Source organism: Dendropsophus ebraccatus, chromosome 8 (assembly GCF_027789765.1).
Source record: "Dendropsophus ebraccatus isolate aDenEbr1 chromosome 8, aDenEbr1.pat, whole genome shotgun sequence".
Lineage (NCBI taxonomy): Eukaryota > Metazoa > Chordata > Amphibia > Anura > Hylidae > Dendropsophus > Dendropsophus ebraccatus.
Window position 1 is genome coordinate 51139060 of NC_091461.1, and position 20171 is coordinate 51159230.

A 20171-nucleotide genomic window follows, 5' to 3' on the forward strand; every position below is an offset into this window, starting at 1 on the left:
ATGGGATAAATGAAACAAAAATTCTATTTTTTATTGGACCAACTGTCTTCTAAATTTAAGTAAAATATAGTGGATGAATGATTCTCCCATAAGCGAATTCCTTACATATCAACCTGCTTACCTGAGAATATCGCCATTTCTGACATTTGACATCCCTTGGTTTTGGAAGGTTTGGCAGTATTGAGTTTAGCTGCTCCAGAATCAGGGGCTCTACAGCTTCTTTTTCTTGCTCTAAGTGCTCTTTTCCAAATGGTACACTTGTGTGGACAACAATCGATGGGCCAATATCGGAGGATTCTGGGAAAACAAAATCAGGTTAATAAATTGTCTTTCTATTGCCTACCATAGTAATAGCACACTTCTAGACAACCTACTATGATTAAATTAGATATTTTACATTTTGGAAAATACTGGGCCCACCAGGGGCGGATTAACTTTACCATAGGCCCCGGGCTGTTGACCAAGCTTGAGCCCCCCCATCCCACTGTAACTATGGCAGTACTACCATGGTGTTCGTAGTACAGGATAGATAATATCATGATGCCCTGATTTGTGCAAAATTGCGGTAAAAAAAGCAGCTATTTTTTGCACATCATGGCAGAACTGTAGCCAAGAGAAAATACACCACTGAAAGTATTAGTCTTTTTTGAGTGGCCATGGGCCCCGGGCTACAACCCGAAAAGGACCTATTGTAATCCGCTACTGGGGCCCACCATTCAAAGACGGTAAAGATGATAACAGTAAGGAAACTCTTACATTCATTGTGCAGCTATGGTGGAGAAATGGGGGCATGGAGTTCTTATCATATTCTGAAAGTGAACACACTGTAGATACAAAGCCTAATCCCTGTCTTTGTGCAAGTGTACCTAGATGAATTAATGCCATTTTGAAGACAAAGGGCTTATGTTCATTCACTTTGCATTTTTAACTGATAAAAATGAACTAATAACACTTCTATTTTAGAAAACATTCTGACTGCAGCATTTTTACCACATCTGCCTTGAACTTTTGCACAATTCTGTACATAGAAGCAAATCATAAGGTGCCCCCTTGTGTACTACTGTATAATGTTCTTAACCTGTTTTACCAACCTGTGGTCAGACAAAAAAAGTCAATGGATTTACACATTACAGTCTGTATGGTAAACAAGGAGTTAAACCTTAAGTGGACTGAAAACACTGTTCTTCATTATAGCTGGATTTGGACAGCTTGAAAAGCGATATTAAGAGCATGAAAAGTGTCCAACAAGAAAGAGCATGTCAGTGAATGTTGGCTGCTGCTTGCAAATCTGTACTGGGATCATATATTTGTTACATAAGACTAATAAATTGTGGAGGTAGAATTTCACTCTTGGACCCACTTAATATGAGCAAGAAGTGACCTCAGAAAACTTTACACTCTATAGGTCTTTTGTGTTTAAAATAAAAGTAGCGACTTAAAGAAACAGACTCCCTTTAAGCACATTAGCTTTGAAGTTTGTATGTGTGATTCTAAGGTTCTGGATTCTTTATAGTAACATAGTAATTTTCACCTGAACCATCACTGCAGAACTCCAAGCTTGTCAACTCAGGAGGTCTAAGGGCTCGTTCCCACTGAGCAAAAGCAGCTGAATTTCTGCGCTGAATCAGCGCTGAAATTTCAGCCGTTAAAATAGGTGCAGAGCTAATTTCCATTGTGTTGAATGGAAATTCTGCTCTGCAGTTCACACAGTGGAATTTCCGCACTGAACTAATCCGCTTTCCGCCAGAAGAATGAACATGTTCATTCTTCCGCTAGCGGAAGCCTATACAAATCAATGGGGCTCTGATTTTCTGTTTCAGCGCGGAATACGCGCATATTCAGCGCGGAATACAAGCGTAATACAAGCGGAAATTACTCGCTGAATCAGCGCGGAAATGGGGAAAAGGGGGGGGGGAGGAGGATTCTAGTATATGTTCTGGTATAGTCTAGTTTACTCACCAAATACTCGCTGAATTTCAGCGCTGAATGCATGCGGATTCAGCGCGGATTCCTCGAGCATTCTGCGCTGAATTTGTCAAGAGCTGATTACGAGCTGAACACTTTCCTAGCAGAATATGCAGGGATTCTGCTTACATTCTGCTTATATTCTGCTCGGAATTCAGCGTCAGTTGATTTCAGGCGGAAATATTTCCTTGCGTAATCCGCTCCTTTTGCTCTGTGTGAACGTAGCGCAGCTTGATGAACTAAGAAGACGAATCCTAAAATGGGTTGTCTGGTGTAGAAAACTCATTTTGGAAATCCTTATTAGAGTGTTGTCAAATGGTACATCCCCATTAGTGGGAGGGGAAAACAACTACAAAACATCTCTCTCATTTTTTTCAACAACTTTTTTTTTTATTCAAATGACATCGGCACAGAACATATCTATTTCGCATTTTTGGCGTTATTTGCCAACATCTTCTTCATTCCTTTCTTATTGTGTTTCTTGGCAAAGCGCATGTTTCTCAAAAACTTGGGATCAACCCCTTTAAGAGACTCATATCTTTGAGATCTGGGCTTCTTGATGCCATTCCTGTGCCATTTGCGAGACTGGTTGTGAGTTGTGTGATTCTTGGACTTTGCCATGTTGAATCCGCTTCTCAGCTAGGATCACAAACCGGAAGAGAAAGCATCTCTCTCATTTTAGGGGACAAGGCATTATAGGTATTATATCCACAGCCGAAAGCGATGGACTCTGAAGACAAACTTCTGAAGTTGTCTTGTGGCTGGCAGCAGTACATTTAAAGTGTCCCTGTCACTATAACTTTCAAAATCTAAAATCAGCAGTAGATGTGAAATAAAGCAAGTTTGCAATTTACATTAATTATTTTATTTTTTGTTGGTTGTCATGGAAAACACAGCACTTCCTGTGTTCTGATTCATTTTTTTCCCCAATGAGTCTAAACACAGGAAGTCCCGTGTTTCCCGTGTCATCTGCGCTCACAGAAAAGGCAGTAGTGATTGATGAACACATTGAGCCGTGGCTCTCTGTACTGGCCGAGATATTTCTATATTATATTATATGTTTAGTCTCCTTTCTTATTAACCAGCACAAGACTAAAAAGCTGCATTCAGGAGACTGGACCTGGATTTCTGGTAAGTATAGCTTTGTTTTACAGCATGACAAAAAAAAAAAAAAGAAGAATGTATGTAACAAACTTGCTTTATATCACATCCACTGTTGATTAAGACTTTGAAACTTATAACAACAGTGACACTTTAAGCTCAGTAAGTTGTAAGGTCTCCATGAATTGGACATGTTTTTCTAGGACATCCCACAGATGTTTATGATATGATGGCTACCTTTTTTAACCTGCGCACAACAATAACAATGGGTACCCATGACCCTGTCTTCATTACCCAGTTTGTCCTATATAGGTACCAACCACATTATACTGGTGACACCCCCAAAAAGCTTGCCATTTCAGAGATGCTTAGTTGTCTACCTAACACACCTTGCAAGAATCATGGCATAAAAAGACATGAAAGTGCTCACAGTGACTTATGCCCAAGGGCCTATGTCAATCTGGACGTGACCATGGTCTAACAACTATGTTTTTACATTTGAAGGTCAAACATTTCCATGTGGAGTATATAGAGGCTCTGTCTTATGACTGATACCCATAGATGTCCACCTATAAATACCATGGTTTTCAGTTGCAGAGATACATTGTGGAAGCTTATGTATAAGCAAGCACTATCAATTCTATCTGTATATAGTATATGTCTCAATAGAAATATAGGTGCATTTTTATGTACCTCGCCCCAAAATAATACAGTGTCCAGACATAAATCTTTGACTCTTTGCTCCCTTTGCCAAATCTTTGTAATATGAACTGCATGGATTCTGTATCCAAGACCAAAAGAGATCAATGCAGACTTGTACAGTATTAAAAGAACACCGCAGGGACACCATCACGTGTCTCAACATCAGTGTATTCTAGAACATTGCCCCCTGGGAAATCAAATAAGCAAAAGAACACTGCAGAGACACCATCACGTGTCTCAACGTTAGTGAACTAGCCAGACCTTCCTCCGAGAAGGAACAACCAAGCCAAGGAATGTCTCCAATCAAGAAAACCCTCCAAGCAATGTATTCATCAACAGACAGCTGTTTCATGGTATTTGCCCTTCATCAGTGTGGAGTAGGTTTCTGGCTAGTGGGAGAACATGCCTAGTAAGTGCATGCAAAAGGATGCTGGTTTACCTCAGGGAGATCAACCAGAACACTGCAGAGACACAATCACATGTCTCGACGTCAGTGTATTCTAGAATATTGCCCCCTGGGAAATCAAATATGCAAAAGAACACTGCAGAGACACCATCACGTGTCTCGACGTCAGTGAACTAGCCAGACCTTCCTCCGGGAAGGAACAACCAAGCCAAAGAATGTCTATCAATTCTATCTGTATATAATATATGTCTCAATAGAAATATAGGTCTATTTTTATGTACCTCGCCCCAAAATAATACAGTGTCCAGACATAAATCTTTGCCTCTTCACTCCCTTTACCAAATCATTGTAATATGAGCTGCATGGATTCTGTATCCAAGACCAAAAGAGATCAATGCAGGCTTGTACAGTATTATTGTTGGGACCAATATACATGTGTGTGGAGCAGTTTTGGCTGGAGCAGCTGGACACAAAACAGCTTTAGGTTAGGACGTGAAGATAAAATAGAATGGTTAAAAAAAAAAGCAAATGAAGCCATGCATGCACGTAGAAACGTTTCTGAGCATCAGATAACTTTGTTCTTTAAATTCAGATTTTTAATGTTTGGGTCGTATTCGCTTTTAATGTTTGTCCATTAATTACAGGTGTCCGGTTACAGGTTTTCCTTAGTTTTTATATTACATGACAAACTTACCCCAGACCAAACTGGGCACTGGAGCCAAGATATACACATACGTTTATGTTGTGATATGTTTGTAAAAGTTTTATTTATTAATTACTTTATACTGGAGTGCTTGTTCTTCTATAAAGCATGCTATGCTGTACTTCTGAGAAGCTGCATTACAGTCTATGTCCTTTAAAGGCAATGTAGCACCTAAATACCATTTTTTTTACAAATTAAAACTATAGTCTATTTTTCTATTATATTATCTTTACTTGAGTATGGGGATGGCCATCTTGCCTGGGCTGGTGATCTGTAGACAGCATATCCATAAATTTGCTTAACAGAAGATGTGTGGACATGTGTGAAAACTCAGTCTCACTGATACCTCTCTCCTATTTGCTGTCAAAGACTATTGCACTTAAAGTTACCCCTTTTTTGCATTATGACTGCTCTACACAGGTGTTAAGGGTAAATTTAGCAGTTTTCATACCTCATTTTATATCATGTGTCATGACGTTTGTTCCAGTAAAAAGTGATCTTTTATCATCTGGGACTGGGATACCCGGCCGGGCTTCACAGCCGAAGCCCCACTTAGCCACGCCCCCAGTGCCACTTAGCCATTGGAAGGGCCAGCCTAAAGGTCTAGGCCCCACCACCCCTAGATTGGCCAACACCAATGGCGCTGGGGGCGTAGCTAAGTGGCGCTTCGGCCGTGAAGCCCCGCCCAGGTATCCCAATCCCAGATGATAAAAGATCACTTTTTACTTGAACAAGCACCATGACGTATGATAGAAAATGAGGTATGAAAACTGCTAAATTTACCCTTTACACCTGTATAGAGCAGTTATTATGCTAAAAGGGGGTGACAGTGTCACTTTAAAGAGGTATTTTAGCCTTAATTTTACACTTATAAGAACACATAGTGGATCAAGAAATAAGCCAGTACTTACCTGTTGCCCAACCCAATGCTGTTCAGGCACTGCTTATCTCCATTGCAATTCACTTCCTGGTTTGGGGGGAGACCAGGAAGTGCTCAGAAGCAGGTACTGGTAGGGTCAAAACAGCACCAGCAGATTGGAAGTAGCTAAACAGTTTTTTTTTTTCACCCTGGAAAACTTAAAGGGTACTCTGACCAAGCACTATATTTAACCCTGGCATCCAGAGCCCAACCTATGCACCTCACTTTCTGTGCCACTCTGACCAAGAAGTGTTGTAAAAATGCTTGCCTCATGGCTTCCCTGTGTTCCAGCACCACCATTTTGTGCCGTGACATTAGCTTGTAGTGGGCATCTCTTCTTCCTGAATGTGCTACCTTCTCCTTGTGTGCCATACTCTCACGATCTCACTTTCTGATCTAATGGCTCTTCTATGTTGCATGTTGCTTATACCACTATATACTATACACGTTCTTGTATCATATAACATGGATATGAATGGTATTGCCTACAATAGTAAAAAAAAAAAGTTTCTTTGTGTACTAGGAAGACATGAGGTAAATGGTATGACTGAATTTAGTCATCTGGATGATTTTGGCCAGCCATGAAGAAGTTGGCTAAAATGGAGGTTATTGGATAATCCCTTAAAAAGATGAAATTTAAGGAGGAAATAAAATAATTGTAGCCATAACTGCAACAGAAAAACACAGCTGTGAAAAGGGCTCTCCTTTCTTTTAGTTCATCAACAACTGCGTTCCAGTTTCCATTCAGACGCTGAACTTGTTGTTTTCATGGAAGATTTACATAAAAAGTACTCTTAATATCCATGGCTGAAGCATAAAATAGCTTTTAGCAAAACATTGCTGAGTTCTAGCAGTTCCTTTTGGTTACGACTGCAGACAGGAAAGTAACAGATTTTGGTTGTTCCATTAATTTGGTAGTTTTCCTTAGTTTCATTCAAGCCCTATTTATCTCATGGTCTGATCCCCATCCATTACAGGAAAGAAGTCAGTAACTTTCCAGTTCCTGCAATGCATTGCTATTCTATGTTTATTCTAATATTTTACACGCCATTAATATTCTTAAAGGTAAGGATCATGAATACGGTGCTTCAATGTGAAGCCTCAAGCCCCAAGGGTTCCCGTAAAGGTGGGCATTAGAGATGAGCGAACCCGATCGTTCGGCATTTGATTAGCGGGGGCTGCTGAACTTGGATAAAGCTCTAAGGTTGTCTGGAAAACATGGATACAGCCAATGACTATATCCATGATTTCCACATAGCCTTAGGGCCTTATCCAAGTTCAGCAGCCACCGCTAATCAAATGTCGAACACTCGGGTTCGGATGAACTCGAGCATGCTCCAGGTTTGCTCATCTCTAGTGGGCATACAAAAATCATGTTGTTGTGTTGATTGAAACTATTCGGAAATATCCATTGATCTTTTATGCGGCTGCACCATGCTGTCATTTTTGTAACCTTCTTCGGCATGTTCTTAAAAAGGGAACATAATGGCAAACGGGGTAATGGCTACAGTCTACACGTGGTTGGATACTGGAGGTATTCATCAACAACTTTTGAGAATTTGGTTTAGAAATCACATTTTACATATACTATTAGGAAAATGTAAGTTAAAGGAGAACTACAGGCTACCTTTTTTTTTTTTATATGCCCAAGGAGGGGGTGGGTGAAAACAACAACACCACTTACCTCCAGCTCCAGCACTGACGCCTGCAGTCCGTCACTTCCTGGGGGTGAGAAGGGACCTTCTCACCACTGTGGCAGGCCTGCTCAGCCATTGAGCAGCAGAAGTGGGACACATTTACAGCCATTGAATGACTGAGCGGGCCTACCAGGTTCCTCATCACCACCAGGAAGCAAACGAGAACAGGATCGTTGGACTGCGGGAGTTAGCACTGGAGCTGGGGAGGTAAGTGGATGTTCTTGTTTTCCCCCTACCCCTCCCTGGGCATGTTAAAAAAGAAATATCCTGCCGGAGTTCTCCTTTAATACAGAGGGTTCCCCATATAGTCACAAAGAGCCACTTGGTCTGAAAAACTGGGCATGTCTATGTATTACTTGGGCAGTTTATGGAAGTCAATGGGTGCATAGTAATATTTAATCTCCCCTGTGGAGGCACTGCTGTGGAAATTAACACTTTCCACCTGATTCCTCTACAGATTATTGCTGATTGTCCCTCCAGAGAGACACCCTCTAATCATCTTGTCATCCGCACTCCCTTTTATCAGGACAGACAGAACCTTTACAGTGAACAGTTATACAGCAGAGGAAAGCAATTACGAGAATTTTGAGTTCATAGAGAACTCTTTTGTACATCACACCTTATCCACAAGATTAAATATTCTGAACTGATGCTCTCTTAACCTACTTCCTTGAAATGTTAATTTCCCTTTAAGTGCTGACAGGTTACTTCATTCTGCCCATAGCTTTATTTCCACAGCATGATAACTTCACACGAGAATTTAAGCACCCAGGGCAATTCATTTGTCAGTGAAGCAAAGGTTTTTCCATAGATACAACCTCTAGACACCGTGAGGTAGTTAGATATTTATATACCAATTTAAAAAGAATGATGTCAGCGTATAATACGGACACCATAGATACACAGCACTGTTAAACACCTAGAGATTCTCCGACTATTCTAGAGAAGCTCTTTCAGATACATGGATAAATAGAAGAGACAGAAATTACATGTACAGGTGGAAAGGTGGTCATTTGGGCATTTGTACAGGACTTCTACTTAGTAAAACTACACAATGGCTTATGGCCTTGTAAAGTGGTAATATTTAGGAATCATTCAGGGACTATATATCAGTATTGTATGGGGTGATTAAGGGAGCATTAGTAGAATAGTGTACATTATATGGTACACTATATGGTAATAATCTGATTAAAGATGAGCGAACTGAACCGTAACGAACCAGATTCGTTACGAACTTTGCAAAAAGTTTGAGAAAAACTTTGGGAAAGTTCGTTACGAATCTGGTAAAAATAACAATGGCGACGCAAAATTGTACTTTTTTAACAGAATAGACCGGGATAAAATGGATTATTACTCCTAAAATCTCTTGTATCCTGGTTTTCTGTGAATATCAAGATGTGTGACGTCACCCCTGTTAGGGTGAGACCTTAAATTAGTCTCCTCAGATACACCTGGGTGCTGCCTAATCAAAAATGTAATGTGACAGCTGTCCGTGAGTATTGACCAAGACACATGAAAGCAACTTCAGTGTTCAAGCTTAACAAAAAGTAAAAAAATCATCACTGCACAGTTGTGTAGAAAAATGTTGGCGACTCATTTGGATTCTTGGTGTCCAAGACCGTGCACCCCAGTGCTGATGTCTGTTCCTTTAATTATGGGCAAGGGCAGTACATGTCTGTTAGTGCCCATTGGGTCAACATTCCCCCAGAAAGTTAGCCCATTCTTGCCACTGTCACCTTCCCGGTGCTTTAGGGGGCCAGTGCTGATGTCTGTTCCTTTATATATGGGCAAGGGCAGTACATGTCTGTTACTGCCCATTGGGTCAACATTCCCCCAGAAGTCCACCAGAAAGTTAGCCCATTCTTGCCGCTGTCACCTCCCCGATGCTTTAGGGGGCCAGTTCTGCACAAGTTCTGCCTCCACCAGCTTGCAACCATCCACCGCTTTGACTGCAGTCCAACCTGCCCCAGTGTCTTACCAACAATGTCAGGCCCGGTGCTCTTAGACTGTCCTCCATTTTGTAAGCCTGGGTGAACAAAGCCACAGTGGGCAGGGTAATGCAGAGGTTTCTTTGAACATGTCCTGCCAATTGTTGATCCCTTTTGAGGAGGCGACTCTGTGAGCAGGCATCAACGACATCATCCCACTCGTCCGTGTTCTTGAAAGTGCAGTGAACAACATCATCAGCGAGGATTACCAGGCCACCACTCCAAGGCTGAACATCCTCCTCCTCCATGAATAGTCTGTTCTCAATCATACTGGCCTAGGTGCAATCAGGTACTGCCTCCTCCTCAAATAGTCTGTTCTCAATCATACTGGGCTGGGTGCAATCAAGTGGTGCCGCCATCTCCAATAGTCGCTTTTCAACTATACTGGGCTGGGTGCAATCAATTGCTACTGCCTCCTCCTCCGTCAATTGTCTGTTCTCAACCACACTGGGTCCAATACAGTACTATTACTGCTGCTGGTTCCACTGTCAAATGTCTGTTTTCCACCCTACTGGGTCCAAGGAACGCTGTGTCCCATGTCCCGTGTAATCACACCTTGGTTAATTTATTTTTCACTATTTTTGCACTTTTATTTTTTCCACTTTTCATTGTAATAGCAACTGCAACTAAACAAAACTATACCCTTTCAGACTCCCACTATTGTAGCTGCAATTATTCAGCCGTTATTGCAAGATTCGTTTTAAGGTTCGGTTCGTACGAATCCGAACTTCACGAAAGTTTGCCGGATCGTACTGAACCAAACTTTTCAAAAGTTCGCTCATCCCTAAATATGATGTCTGGCAATGGCAGTATTATACATATAGATGTATTATGTGCCTGAAATCATAAGATGTCTGCCAAATGTGATGGGCTACATTGACTTTACTTGATGATGGTGGTTCGCTGATCATTTGCCATTTGGAACAAGCGCACTATGATTTTTGAGTGAAAAAAATAACATAAAACAGTATTCTGGCATGTTGCTGGTGATCAGATGACTGATGTCTCTACAGCAGCAAAATGGTAGAGAATATTTTCAATAAAAGACTCGAGAAAGGGCTTCATTTTACATTTAGGACACAAATCAATGCAAAGGTGACCACGGTGATTAAAGGGGTACTCCGGCCAATTAAATAATTTAATATAGTGCTGGAGCTGCACATAAATTATTAAACATTCTATTCTTACCTAACTATGTTCCACCAGGGTCCTCCTATGGAGTCTTTGGGTCCTGTGCTGAACGCACCAGCCGTTACACCCTGCGTTGACAGCCCACTCAGCCATGAAGGGTCTGCGGGAGCATTCAGCAGGGGAACCAAAGAAGCCGCAGGAGGACAAAGTGTGGTAAAAGCAAAAATGGGATGTTTATTATTTTGTTTGCAGCCTCAGCAATATATAAAGAGATTTCTATGACTAGAGTACCCCTTTAACATTTCTATTACAAGAATTTTAAAGGTGTTACCCCACAATATTTTTTCATTGACTTCCATTATAAAAAAAGGCATCAAAATGCATGTTTTTTTTACGTACACAAAAACGTAGCTGACCTCATTTTTGTCTCCGTTAAAAAAAGGATGCGTTTTTTGCTTTTTTTAATAATGCAAGTCAATGGAAAAAGAGATCAAAACAGATGCACATAAATGCATCCATTTTTCCATGAAAAAAACCCCAAAAAAAACGTATTACAGAAAACATAGTGTAAACCCAGCCTTACTCTTGTGACTAGTATTTTCACTATACCCAAGCAATACATAAGTAAAGTGATAAGATCCTGTTAACAGATGCATGTATAGTTCCTGTAATGAAAAGGTGTGAATGAAAAATATATCCAGAATAAAGATGGTGGCAATGTACATGTCGGCAGAGGTTTACAGCTCCATACAGTTCTCTTTAGAGCAGCAGTACTCAATTAAGCAACGTATCTGATGATCCCCACCCTCTATTGTCCCCGTGTTTAAGAGGAATAATGGAACCACTGACCTACATTGCGTTTCTTATTATCAATGGAGATGAAGCGTATACAAGGATTATCATTGATGTACTTTGCTGCCCAGGGGACATCAATCTGTGTGCCAGTTTCATAAAAGAGTCCCAAAGCATAGCGGGAGGAGTAGCTCACAGTTTCCAGTTGCCGCCTTTGGCTTTCCTTAATTACTGCAAGACAAAAAATATATATAATAAATGAGAATATGCAATATTCAGCACTCTGACTGCTTGCAGACTACATTTCTCATCATCCTTAGCCATTAATATTTGGGCAGCAGAAATCAGAAATCAGATACATTCAGTAATGCTCTATAGACACATGCATGGAATCCACATAACAGTCCCTTATGTGTCATACCACCGCCTGTGGTACTGGAAAATCTGATTTATTTGATGTAAATTATTAGTATGATAAAGATCTTACCCAGCCAGAATTCAATCCGAAGGACAGGGTGTTACCATGGATTACTCAGCTTGAGTAGGCACAATGTATACTACATTTCCCTTGAAGCAAAATGTACAGCCACCCATACTAAATTAATTAGAGTACCAATGGATCTGAATTAGCAATATAAAAAGTTTTTATATTGAACCCCTTTGTGGAATACAATATAATAGAAAAATATTTACATAGCAAGCACATGTACTGCCTGAACCATGAGTCATTGGGGTGGTCCCTGAAGGCTTCCGTACTGCCATATTTCGAGTAAATATGGTGTGGGAGGGGCCATGCCTTTTCCCCACCTTGCTGTATCCCCCATGACCAGCCATCAGGTGAGCAGGGGATATTGCTGGCGTATTCCAGGGAGAAGGGGCAAATTGGTGCCTTCCCCCTGGTGTATGCCAGGGGTGCATTGTTGTAACCCCCCATAATCTTGATTCCATGGCAGCATTATGACATGACTTTCACTATGCCATGTCACATACTGTGCTTGCTACCATAGTCACGCCAGCGGTCACGTCACTGCCTCCCACCAGATCAGCACACTTGCTGATACATGGTGTGCTGTTGTGAACATTCCCATAACATAATGGATTCCAGGTTGTTCTGTCCTTGCCCTCATCCAAACAGAGAACATGCAAACAAACAGCAGATGAGGAATGAAAACAATATGTTACTTTAATTGTTGGCACACCTTAAAAACTGCCAACTGCAAAGTATATCTATGTTCTAGGCCAAAGTAACCGACATTTCAAAGTATTCTCTATCACAACTATTCCGATAAAAGAACATTCTGTATTGAATCAACACATGATATTTATTGTCCCATTAGTAAGTCATAAAGAAACAATCACTATCAATCTATGTTCTGCTGAGGGAAAGTGTTTTTTGGGTAACCTTGAGGGCTACCTCTGTGGGTTCCACCACAAGCTCTGTGGTGGGGTATGAAATCCAAGATGTCATATTTGCCAGCAACCCATGGTGCTATGGTGGCAGGGTATAATAAATTAAATTACCATGCATTCGCTGTGGGATTAGAACACACAAATGTGTCTAGAACAAAAGCTGTGAGTTACAACCTAAAAGTAGAAAATATATTGAAATGACCTAGCAAATACTATGAAAGGAAGAATTTTGTGGTGGGTGTTATTCTTTATACCCTATTTGCAGTGGATTTCTCTCTCCTTTCCCACACAAAGTGCAATCAATCATTCGGTAGCATTATGAAAAACATGTGCAGGAGAAGAAAAGAATAATATTATAATGGTGCCAACACTTTCTGGCTAACAAAAGCAGTAGTTCGCCCTCAATAGGGTTTTTGGATTGGTTGTTGTTGTGAATCAAGAGTTTATTTGGGTGGCTTCCAGAAAAGGTTCTAGAATAAAGCATACATGGCAATCTGAGGTATAGATGTCATTCTCAGAAACTGTGTGGGCTTTACCAATACTAATCAGTTTATTAAGAATAGATTGAACTTTTAGGAAAATGTAAGTCCTGCCTCCACTGTGTACAGCATATACTATAGTTATGTCCATGCCTATGCTTGCAATTTTATCTGACCCAGAGGGTCTTGAGATATATAGGGAACTAAAACAGCTGACAGTTCCATATAGACTTTGGGGAGTAGAATGATACCTTAGGTCTTAGTCTTGCAGCTTGTATGACCAACATAAATGCTGTTTTATGCCCCCCCTCCTCCAACTTCAAGTGTCAAAGAGGCTCTGCTTTTGTGCATGGAGCTGCCCTCATTGAGAGCACTCAAGGCCCCAACTCTTGTGCATGTTTGACAATTTTATGGCCAAGTCAGAGGACTATTTGAAATGTCAATCATAGCTGAGGGGAGTGATCGGGAAAGCTCTCAATGCAGGGAGCTTTGTTCACTGTAGAAAAGCCCGCCTCTTTGCCACTTGGACAAGAGGCTTCTGGGGCATAAAAAAGCATTTATTTCAGCCAGCCAAAATACAAGACCGAGACGTAGGGTATGATGCCACTTCCCTCTTCTATGCCTTAATAAAGCTTCAACAGATCAAAGCTGCTAACAGACTTCCTTTAAAGAGGTTGTCCAGCGTGGGGGCATTTTTTGGGGGGACCGGGGAGGAGGTGGCTGAAATAAAAGACGTCCACGGGATCCGTTTGAAGTCCGCTCGGATCCCGTCTCCTTGAATGAGTGGCTAAGCGACCCTGAGACGTAGCGTCTCGGGCGGCCGCAGACACCCAGAAGCGGCCGGGACCCGGGCATCGGAGCGCCGTGATGCGGGACCCGCCGCTGGAACCGGGGAGGTAACTGGACGTCTTTTATTTCAGCCACCTCCTCCCCGGTCCCCAAAACTGGAGCACCCCTTTAACTCATAATGGGACATGCATAAAATTCCCTATGCTTTGTGTGAGGAAAAAACACATCTGGGAATACTCTACAAAAAGTTATAGAAGAAATACAATGGTTGGATTTTAATATTATGTTTCAATGAGCTTAATATTCAGGATCTGAGCTTTACTTGTGATAATGCTCTCCCTTAATATTGGCATTGCATTACCAGAAAAACCTTTGGAAGACGGTTCAGAGCGCAAAGTCACATTCCTAATACCAGGGCATTTCCACATAGGCTTTTAAGGCTTACACAAATAAAACCCCTGTTAACAGGGTACCACAATGGGCACTGCCCTGTGCTACCAAGCAGCTATCCATAGGGAAAGTCAAACATTGATCATTTTTCACCAATCACCTTTTACAGGATGCTCACCTGGGGCTTTCTAATGTCAGGGAATAAGGAGAGCAGCATATACTTGTACTGCACTGTATTTTTTTTACAGAGACTACATTTCTTATATTGCCAATTTGCCAAGTTTTGTGTTGGATTGGCTGGATTATATGGATGCTCTGACTTGTCTTTTTTTACCTGTACTATGAATAGCATGTGGCTATTACTATTGTCATTTTATACATAGCTGGTTTGGGGATTGGATGGTGTCTATTGGTGCCCCAATGCCTTGTAATTTTCCATATAGCCCTCAAATAAAGCAATAACAGAGGGTAAAAATAACAATAAGCAAGTGTGGTCTCCAAACTATAAACTATAGTTGCATCTTGTTTATTGGTCCAATTGTAATGGGTACGAATTGGACACAATCACACCACACATAACACAACTCTTATCTGCCGTTTCCAACAGATGTAATAACAGTCTTAAAACTTGATGGATATAACAGTCTCTAATCACGGCAGTTTTTGTTTTGTTATTCTGTTGACTTGAAGCACCAAGCAATTTTTGTCTTCAAGCTGGCATGTGTACCTTATTCCCTTACAGACTCCTAGGCTGGCCACTTCAATTCTGTGGTATGTATCTGTAAGACAATTCTCAGCAACTAGAAGGTTGTGTCCAATACTTGGACATTCTTTTTTTTTTTTTACGTTCATACACAAATGCAACTTTTTTTCGAGTTGTTGCAAAACTCTCCTCTGCACCAAGGGCCGTATTAGATGGCCAGATACTGTATGCAGGTGCCGATCTGCACTCGCTTACAAAGCCTATTATATGATTATCGTGCAGCCCGCCCTTGCTTCATAGGGGTATTCCAGTGTGTAAAGAAAATAATAATAATAATAATAATAATGTTGCTTACCTGTCAGTGCTCCCCATGTGTCCTCCTGGTTTGTTTCCGTGTTCCCCGCTCATCACAGCTGCTGCTGACACTTCCATACCGGTCTCTGCATTGACTAGACCATCTTGCCAGTGATTGGTTGAGTGGATTGTCACTGCAGAAACAGGTTTGGAAGTGTTGGAGGCGGCTGTGGTCAGTAGGGAATGCAGAAACCAGCCAGGAGGACACCAGGGTAACTGGAGAAGGAAGCAACATCTTTAGTATTTTTACACCGTAAATCATCTGTCAGCCGTGCATCAGCTATTACATGGAGCGAAGCATGATTGGCGGTAAATGATTTTCAAATATACTGAAAGACAACGATCAGGCAATAATCGACTCCTTGGCTGATAGTTGTCTTTATTACACAAAGGGATATCTGCCTGAATCAGCAGACAAACGCTCTGTATAATAAGGTCCTAACTCCTTCTCAATGGCAAACTCTGAGCACTGCAGTTCAATGAAAATCACCCCCTTCCTCTAGAAACTATTATTCTTTTACTATAGGTCACACAGGCACTACAGTATGTATGGGATCATGTTGCATGCTCTGGATAAACAAAGACAGCAAAGCCAGTAAAGACAGGGGGTGCATATTACACAACTCTTATGCCAGTCCCAAGTTTATAGATGACATTACATAGGTATTATGGCTGAATTAGTAAAATGTGCATTAAACCGGAATTTTACACTTGAACAAATTCACCTATTATAAATTTGCCAGATCTGGTGTGATTTTATTTAGTAAAATGTATAATGGACAAAAGACAGTGCTAAGATTTTGAATAAGTAAATAAATAAATAAAGCAAATTGAAAAGAAAAAGGCATGTTAAAAATAACATCTTATTTTACAACATGTTGGTTCTCCTTGTTATTTGGTCTCATATTCGGGCTGCATTTCATAAAGATGATAATAACACCTCATTCAGTGAAATAGCCGCTGAGACCACAGACTGTTTTTAGTGGTTGCAAGGGAGTATAAATAGTTCCATGCTTTCCTATGACCCAACCACTATACATAATGCCAGACTGTAAGGGCAGGGATTATGTTCTTAGTAAAGTCTATAGATTTTTGGTTATTAAGTAAAGTTGATGGACTGTTAATGACCTAAACAGCTTTTCTTAAGAACAAAATGTTCTAAAAAAAATAAAATAATAATAGATCTGCAAGGTATTCTTATAGAACATGGTTTCAGATTATTTTAGTGCATGGTACATGTCAGTCTACGACTGTTAAAGGGGCTTTAAGGTTGAATTTTTTGTTTTTAATTCGTACTTTTATACTGTACTTAGATGTGTCTTCTTTTTTATTGATGCCCTAGTCATGTGATCCAGGCTGACTGTCTCTTCCTGTGATGACCCCTTTGTGCCCCCTTATTTATTGACTTGATCACACAGGATGTCATCACTGACATCAGTATTGTCAGGACAATGTCTCGTTGCATTCTTGAGCATGCGCAGTGCAGTCACAACAAGTTTGCACCATGTTAGTTCCAATAGAGTTATTTCCTGAACCCCTTGTCCCAGTGTCTCGTATTAACAATGCTAGGAGTAGAGGGAACAATGCTAAAGTTAAAAGTTTTGGTCACATTGCCTTAATAGCCTGTCTGTTTACTTATCCATATATATCTATGACTAGTTTATATTAATTTACATTAACACACTAATTAATTAATACACTACAAAAAAGAATCTGCATTGTTGAACCTTTAGCTTTTCCCAACCTTATTCTTCTAAAGGAGAAATAAAGTATGGCATCTGAGAAGATGCATGTTCCCACTGTCCTGAGCATAACCAGCAGGGGTGTCGATTTCACAGCCCTACAGCCAAAGTTTATCTGCCTGGGAATGATGGGAACTGAAGTTTGCAATAGCTGGAGGGCCGCGAGTATGAAAACTGTGCACTACAGTGTCTGAGTCTTCTGTAAGATGTATATGTCAGGAGTATTCTTAATGTATATGTGCTATGTAAGGCACTGTATAATCATACAGTAAAGTACATCAAGCATAACCATCAACAGTTAGAAAAAGGATACATATTAAACTCTGTTTAAAAATGGGGGCCTATTGATACACCTGCAGTATGTGTCATGTGTCAGAATTTAGCATAATAATACCATATACTATAGGTCTGTAGATCCACAACAAATCTGATGTATAGAAAAAAATCATCAAGGCAAGTATTTTACAATGAAATTAAATGCTGTGTTTGAAATATATCTACTCTCCACATATTGCTTATTTTCAGGAGAATGGGACAACTTTTAGCCTTAGAAATACTTTGCGATTTTGCTCACCAGGACATATAGGGTTAAAGGTTGAATGTCCCGAGTCTGAAAATCTTATTTATTTTAGTGCAGTTTTCCCTTAAAACAAAGCTGGCCGTCTGCCTGTGCTGTGGTTATTTCAAGCAGCAGAATGTCTTGCAGTTGCTCTGCTTGCGTAGGTGGTATCAAAGGTTATGAGAAAAGTCCCTGCTTGGTAGCAAGTATTGCTCAAGTCAATGTATCCAATATGTGCTGCTAATCTGATAGGCACAATATACTCCATACTCCTCCATTTACTGCATCAGTGTTCTGCTTTATAAAGTTCTAACATCTCAGTAATGAGGGATCGGAACTTTCCATACGTTGTACCAGGAGCAGAATTCTTTCTCATACTTAACATTACATAAAAGAACATTTAACTTCTAATATAAGGGGCTCACACGGCACAGTGCAGATGGTAGGAAATGTCCCACGCCAGTCTTTATAATCCATGTACTTTTGTTCTTCCGATACTGCATAATATTTTTGCCATTTTGCCACAGATATGCAAGAAAAAATGCTTTCATATTGACAGATCGCATTAAAAGGGTATCTATCATTTTAAAAATAGTAACATGTCGGAAGTTTTGATCGGTGGGGGTCCGGCTGCTGAGCACAGGGCATCTGGTGTTAGGATTTATAGAATGTCTCACAGGTTTCATATGAATCTGCAAGCTCCTTGGGGAACGTGGCAGAGCCAATCAGAAATGAGGGGGCACAGAGTTCAGCTGCCCTGATGTTTAGCAGTCGGTGGCAATCTCATTGACTGGACCCCAAACACGGGACACTATAATTTTGTTTATTACTATTTGGTGACTTTGAATTTATGATGAATTAAAGGTTGTTATCCAGGATTAGAAAAGGCGCAGCTACTTTCTTGCAAAAACAGCGCCACCCCCTGTCCTCAGGCTGTGTTCAGTATTACATTTTAGCTCTGTTCACTACAATGGAACTGAGCCCTAAAGCCAAACCACACCTAAACTAAGGGCAAGAGTGGTGCTATGTCAGACACATGAAATACTGTGATTTTTTTGTAGGTCAGGCTGTTGATCTCATGACCCAGTTATAGCAATGAAATGGATACAGCTGTCCTGAAATAAAAGAGATGGCACTTGATGGCGAGAGTGTCTAATGGTGCGTTTACACAGAGAGATTTATCTGACAGATTTTTGAAGCCAAAGTCAGAAACAGACTAAAAACAGGGTGCAGGTCATAAGGTCATAAAGGAAAGACTGAGATTCCCTGTCTTTTTGAGTCCATTCCTGACTTTGGCTTTCAAAATTGGTCAGATAAATCTGCCTGTGTAAACGCACCATTAGATCAGCGAGCTAATTTATAGCCTGCACCAGCAACAAATCACAAGAATTGTTTAACAAAGCTAGAGTAGTAAAAAGAACAATATAATCCCTAAGTAAAAGAATACACCTTGGGTAAACCCTATTCCATACAAATCAAACACCACCAGCCAAGAAACACACACACAGAGTGTCATGGGGAACTACTGATACAAGTGCAAAGCCTCTGTCATATGTCCAAAGAATGGAGGAGAACTGGTGGACACACTTCAGTCACTAGCAAAGAATTTAACCCTGCACATTCCCAACTGTTCTTCCGTAAGAAAGCCCTTTACTACAATGTATCTATCAGTATAATACTCTTAGTATTAAAGCGACTCTGTACCCACAATCTGCCTGCTCCTAACCACTTGTACCTTTAGATAGCTGCTTTTAATCCAAGAATCTGTCCTGGGGTCCGTTCGGCAGGTGATGCAGTTATTGTCCTAAAAAACAACTTTTAAACTTGCAGCCCTGTGTCAAATTGACGTGGCCCTAGGCTTGCACCGCCTCTCTGTCCCTCCTCCCCACCTTCTTCACCATTAGGAATGCCCCTGGGAAGTCTTTTTTCTATTTATCACTTGTCTGAAAACAGCACAGGTGCCTTAATGATCCAACACATGTGCAGTGTTCTTACAGGTGATGAACAGGAGAATACCTGCCTGGGGCATTCCTAATGGTGAAGAGGGTGGGGAGGAGGGACGAGGGCTGGTGCAAGTCTAATGCACAGACCCTCTAGGCCACACCAATTTGACACAGGGCTGCAAGTTTAAAGTTGTTTTTTTAGGACAATAACTGCATCACCTGCCGAACGGACCCCAGGACAGATCTTGGATTAAAAGCAGCTATAAGAAGGTACAAGCGGTTTGTGGGGGTCATATTGTGGGTACAGAGTCAATTTAACATACTAGCAAAAATAACTGCAGAAACTGTCCCCCCATTGCACTTTACCCTATAGGACCTAGTTGACGGAAAACACTGTG

General features: G+C 40.9%; 1 protein-coding gene across 1 annotated transcript in view; it reads right to left on the reverse strand.

Moving 5' to 3' along the window:
• RNLS (renalase, FAD dependent amine oxidase) overlaps nucleotides 1–20171 on the reverse strand; it is a 90469-nt gene that overhangs the window by 12625 nt on the left and 57673 nt on the right. Inside the window, exons 5-6 of the mRNA XM_069979082.1 lie at nucleotides 11462–11635; nucleotides 122–297 (exon numbers count right to left, since the gene is read on the reverse strand). Of these exons, the coding sequence (XP_069835183.1) occupies nucleotides 122–297; nucleotides 11462–11635 (350 nt within the window). The remainder of the gene's footprint in view (nucleotides 1–121; nucleotides 298–11461; nucleotides 11636–20171) is intronic.